This window comes from Phaethon lepturus, unplaced genomic scaffold (genome assembly GCF_000687285.1).
Source record: "Phaethon lepturus isolate BGI_N335 unplaced genomic scaffold, ASM68728v1 scaffold45763, whole genome shotgun sequence".
Lineage (NCBI taxonomy): Eukaryota > Metazoa > Chordata > Aves > Phaethontiformes > Phaethontidae > Phaethon > Phaethon lepturus.
The window spans coordinates 13,209-19,163 of record NW_010532041.1 but is presented as its reverse complement, the minus strand read 5'-3'; the positions used below and the strand labels follow the sequence as shown (position 1 = coordinate 19,163).

Genomic DNA, 5,955 nt, shown 5'->3' with positions numbered 1-5,955 from the left:
CCATTTGACAGGCCCGGGTGGGTGTCCACCGTAGGGGCGGGGGCAGGGGTGAACAACGCGTTTTAGCAGAAGGGGTGTACTCTAGATTTGGGAGGGTGACGAGGTGGGGGCACTGGTAATACCCTGAGGTGCCCGCTTCTGCGGTTAGGTGGGGAGGTTCGTCTTGCTTGGGAGGGAAGAGCCTGTTTCCGTAGCTGCTTTCCCTGTGCCGCAAGGAGCTGTGCAAGCAACGCTCCTCAGCCCCTTCTCGTCAGCCTCTTGTCACCCTCCCCTCTACGAGTCCATTTTCCCTCTGCAAGGCAGGACGTGCTGCTGAACGGCCTGCTTCTCTGCCACCTGCGGATAGGGTGTTTACTCTGCAAATCCTATGAAGCAAAACAGACCATAGGGTTGTCGTTTTTTTCCCCGCACCGGTAAAGACTAGGTTGTATTGTAGCACAGCAGGAACAGAAAGGTAGTTCCCAGATTAAGCTGTACTCCTACAGAGTATGAGGTGAAGGGTGGCCTCCAACAAGGGACAGTACAAGACCCTCCTACTCTGCATCTGTACTGTCTTGGTAAACATAAGCAGTATGTATCCAATGCTTCTCAACGAGCTATAAACCTTAACATTGCTAATTCAGTTACAAAATAGTGGGGTTTGGGGGAGGGGGGTGTTTTAACATCGTTTCTGACTATACCAAGCAATGGAAAATGCAGTCTTTATGAAAACTTGACAGAAGTGAAGTCATCATGCTGACCAGCATACTGAAGTGATTTCAGACTCACAGAAACTTACTGTGAGGAAAACCAAATCTGTCTTAGGTGTAGTCAGTTCCAGTAGAGTTTCTCAGCACATAAAAAAACTCCAACTCGTTTGTTTTTAGTCCACAAAGTATTGAAAATACTCTCTTTGTGAAACTCCTGTATTTCATTGGACTTTACACTGAGGCACAATCCAAGATTAGAAAAGCCTCACAAACTCAGCAAATTTCCCTGATGTTAATAATTAATCCTAAAAAATGTAGAACTGTGTAAAAAAAATCCTAGCATCTGAATCAGGAAAGCAGAATATATATCCCTTGTCTATTAAAACTACGTGTTGGTAACATTTTTTTAAAAAAGGTAACAAGATGATGATTGTTTCTGTTTTGTTAGGAACGGGAAATGTTTTTGGCAATTATTAATCAGAAACAAAAAAATCACATAGTTCTATAAAATTTAGTAAGGTGCTCATTTGCTGTGGGAAAAACTATGATAAAATAACCTGTTGAAATGAATGACAAACCAAAAGATGGTATATCAAGAAAAAAAATACTCTTTGATAAATAGAAAAAAACAAAAGTCAGATATTCAAAACGGGGATAAGGCAGCCATCTGAATGCTACATTCAGAATTCAAGTTGTGAAGTATACAGCCACATCAGGTGTGATAGATGGACTTAAAGGAGGTTTAACATTATGTCAGACTAATCAGTTGAATCACATTTGCATAGCAATTCAGCAAAACTCACTGAAGTTATAATGACACAATTAGTTTCTTTGAGCTGTATTCTTGCCAGAGATCTGTGCACTCTAGTTCTCAAGGTAGGAAGAGCTGACCCTATTTTGCATGGTCACAGCTTATATTTAGGCATGTGGCATGATTGGTTATATGGACCAAGATTTTATGTAAAATCCAAATGGCTCTGTGTTGAACAGGTTCTGTGGTTTAACCACCGCTTATGTACTGGGAACCTGAGTTTGCAAGCTATTGTTCATTTGTGGGATTTTTTACCTTGAATCCACCATTTTATCCATCCCACTCTATACAGGTAGAACTATGCTTACATGCTGTAAGAAGTTAGGAATTTATACATTAAAACTGAATTTTTAATAACTTGCACAGTGCATATCATGGAATAGAGATTATTGCTACATATAAGACTAGAAAACTGCATTCTGTATGCATGTGAAATTCACATTGATTGAATTCATAGGGCAAGAATATTTAATCTAGGTAAACTGAGAAGTACAGGGAATGAGGGTTAACCATTAGGCAACCAAATGGCCAAATTTTTATCATATTACTGCCTTTAAATAAAATTAGTTAGGTTGTTGAAAAGATGTCTTGCAACCATCAGGGCACAAATTGCTTGAGAGAACAGATGCAGTGGTTTATATCGTTAAGAATATACCATCAATCTATGCTACTTTCACCTTCTTGCTAGGTGTTTGTATCTAGACGTGGTATCTCAGGATACCTCAGGTATCTCAGGTTGCATTTACACATATGTCTTGCTTTGTACTAAAGGTTAATGTAGGGGTTTAAGGGTCAGGGTTGAGAGGTGGCCTGTGCAGTAGGTTTCTGTGATACTTCTTTAGTGGCTGGGTGTTTTTCATCATGTGTCATTTTCCAGTTAAGCATTATGATGTGCTGCTGAGATTACACCGACAGATATATTGTTATCACATTGTTATTCTCCACCCTCATCTCAGTGCAAGGTGGTTTTCATTGTAGACCCTGTGGTTCATGAGGAACTGTAACAACAGGCTGTGGTTTCTCTGGCAGAGGGAGAGGCTCAGTTTAGTAATAACAAGATGAACACCAGCCATCTCAAAAGTTATGCTGTGACAGAATGAGGTTTCTCCTCTCTAATACATTTCTTTCAATATGTTCCTGTAGCTGCTTTTATATTGCCTCTTTTATATTGCCCTTGTTGCACAGTCAAGACTTCTTTTTTCTCCCCCTTTAACTTAAGTCATTTAACTACATTTGTGAAACCGAAGTACAAATGCTACGCAGTGGTCACAACTGAATACTTCTCTGCTGCTGACAAGTTTTTTATTTAGTCTTCTGTGCACCTGTGAAAGGCGACCCATTTAAATCTCACTGTATTGTTGTTAATATCCAGAAAAAGTAATTATTCTGTATTCCTTTAATGGCCATGAAGTAATGAGAATTAACTGTCTGAATGTTTTCCTTTTTCTCTCCCGTTCCCCCCTCTCTAGTACTTCAATAACATCTGCCAAAATCCAAGTGAATGGAGTCCACCTGCATTACCAGCAGACAGGAGAAGGAAGCCATGCAGTTCTTCTGCTTCCCGGAATGCTAGGTCTGGAGATTTTGTCTTATCTTTGTAGAGCAACCACCTCTTTCACCATCCGGTCTCAAGCTACAATGCACAAAACTATTTTGTAATGCATTCAACACCTGAATTCAGAGCATTGTCATTAAAAAAATTGCTACACATACAACAGATAGGGAAGGGCAGAGTTACTGCAATTAGTTAAGTGAAAACTTTAAAAACTGTTATCTCACCAGGCACCTTTTATACAATGTCTTGAGTTGTGTAATACTCACTTGCACTTTGGATTTAACTGTGCAAAGGGGGTGTCCAGCACAGGTGGCAAATAGCTACACCAGGTGCAAAATAACAGGGAAAAAAATCAGGTCAGCTATATTTGTTGCATAGACTGAAATATGCATTCCTTTTTAGAAACTGGGTGCATTCCAGATGAGTTAATAGACATAATGCAGCACTTGCAGTTTATTATCATAGTGAAAAAGGCACAGTTGAGACTTGCTTTTTAGCTTAAAAATGTACTTTCATGTTTTGGTTATTGAGGGCAACATCATTAAGATTCTCAATGCCTTTCTAATGGACAGCAGGTTCTGCTAGCTAAGTGGTATCTCTTAATCAAGACCACTGCTTTTGATAACAACCTTTTAAAATTAACACAAGCTTTTTTCCTGGGTTCTTGCAATTCTGAAAAACCAGTCAGACTTACTAGCAGTTCATGGCAGGCTGTCAGTAGGACTGTTACTATGCTCAGAGTTAGGCTCATGCTTAACTGAATTGCTGGATCAAGACAATGGAATGTCAAGAACTGAAGAGCAGGAAACATTTGTTCTTCTTGGCAGCAACATTTTCAAGTCTTCATGAAGTGGTTCTTCAAAAAATTCTCAAGGGGGGGGTGGAAAAAAAAAAACTTAATTCTAGGGGTGCTTTAGTAGTCGTATGACTATACTTAAATAGAAATAATGCATTTCTTCAGCTGTGAGTAATATTATTATGTGTACATTGCTATTGTTCAGTTAGCATTATTACAAACAGTAATAGTTAGACTCTTTTCCATTATTAAGTTTATGGTTTATTATTTTTGGGGAACATGTGGGTGTGAGCTTTACATTCTGACTGTCACATACTTCTTCCCTTTGCACTGATAACACCTTTCACTGATAACACTGATACAAACTTTCAATATTGTATACTACTTACAGCATTAACATACGAACGTGTGTTGTGGCAACCCAATAAGTGCTTTTCACTCAACAGAATTAATTAGTCTCTAGACTATTTGTAAACTATATTAAAACAGAAGTGATGTTTCTCTTTCTAATTAGAAAAGTACTGAGAAAACACAGCATTCAGATATGCTTTCAGCGGATTTTTTTTTGTTACAAAAAATACAGTATAACAAGTATGTGCATGATAGTGCAGATTCACACAAAGCCTGTGTAAGAATATGTGATTAGTATTAATCAGGTTGTGCTGGCGTTTTTCAAACAACCTGATATTTTTCTTCTGACTCTAGCTATTAATTGGTGTTGCAAGAGAGAAGAGCTGACACGATCCCACCGTGGCATGCTACATACAGCCTTTTTTGCCATTTAGACCAGTTGATGGTATAGGAAGAGGTATCCGAGGACATATTTCTCCAGAAAAAATCTTAAATGCCGTTATACGGCCTTTTTATTAAAAAGATGGATAGCCAATTTGATATTTGATTTACGTCATTTCAATATATTAGATCTGAACAGGTTTTAATCAAGTAGCACATGATACTGTTACCACATGACCATCACACAAATAAGAAATAAATTGCAGACTTACCTTCATGCGAGCATTCAGATAGCTTAGTGCAATAGACTGGAGTACTTCATTTTTTTTAATCCTTTGAAAGTCTGAGCCATCAATAAAAGAAACTGTTCTGCATCAGAAAAATGGCTGTATTTGGCTTATTTTGGTAACATACATATTAGAAAAATCACAAGTTACAGTTTTATGCTTTTGGGTCACCACTGTCTCCTCAGGCATCAAAGTATTTAAAGCTCAGCTTTAAGCACCGATATTCTCATAGAAGTGTGTTCTGGAATAAGAACAACTGTCTCACACAGTGCTTTTCACCTACAAATTTGCGGCTGGAGTTAGTATATTCCTCCCCTTTCAGTTTCACCTGTGCTGTCCAGATAAACAGCAATGACCATGCTAGTGCTTTAAACCTGTTAAAGATAAATTCCCACCCAGGTAAGTCAGTTTAACATTCTGTATGAGAGCATCTGTGTAGAGCACAGGTTTTGATAAGCTTACATACCTACCAGAAATGGTTTGCTCTTAGCATATTGCAGATAATTCTGAAGATTTTTATTGTGGCACTACCTGTCTGACTTGCAATGGTTCATCACAGTTAGAGGTAAAGTGTGCTTCAGTTGATGGATAACCTCTTTTTTAGAATTAAGATACATGTTTCCCCAGGTTTCCATTTAGAGTATGTATACTGTGTATGTATTATGGTGGTTACTATAACTGAAAAATGATGATGTTTCAGGGAGTGGTCAAACTGATTTTGGACCACAGCTTAAGTCTATGAATAAGCAACTTTTCACAATTGTTGCTTGGGATCCTCGGGGATATGGACAATCCATTCCTCCATCTCGAGACTTTCCTCCAGATTTCTTTGAGAGGGATGCAAAAGATGCTGTGGATCTCATGCAGGTAAATCTAGTCTAAGATTTTACTATTTTTTTAATATATATGTATATATTTAAAAGCTGTTTTCCTTAAATTTTGAGAAGGAGAATGAGTACTGTTAAGCAGGTTGTTTCCAGCAGACAGCAAGTTATGCAAAAGAGCATAGAAATGAAGGCTTAAAACTGAGCAGATGCACACTATTCTGGAAAATATTTTCTTCTGCCATGTCTTCTGCAATATAC

General features: G+C 38.3%; 1 protein-coding gene across 1 annotated transcript in view; it reads left to right on the top strand.

Annotated features, from left to right (window-relative positions):
- The first annotated feature begins 2,913 nt into the window (after positions 1-2,913).
- Positions 2,914-5,955, top strand: part of BPHL (biphenyl hydrolase-like (serine hydrolase)) — a 16,046-nt gene continuing 13,004 nt past the window's right edge. Inside the window, exons 1-2 of the mRNA XM_010284733.1 lie at positions 2,914-3,073; positions 5,571-5,737. Of these exons, the coding sequence (XP_010283035.1) occupies positions 2,914-3,073; positions 5,571-5,737 (327 nt within the window). The remainder of the gene's footprint in view (positions 3,074-5,570; positions 5,738-5,955) is intronic.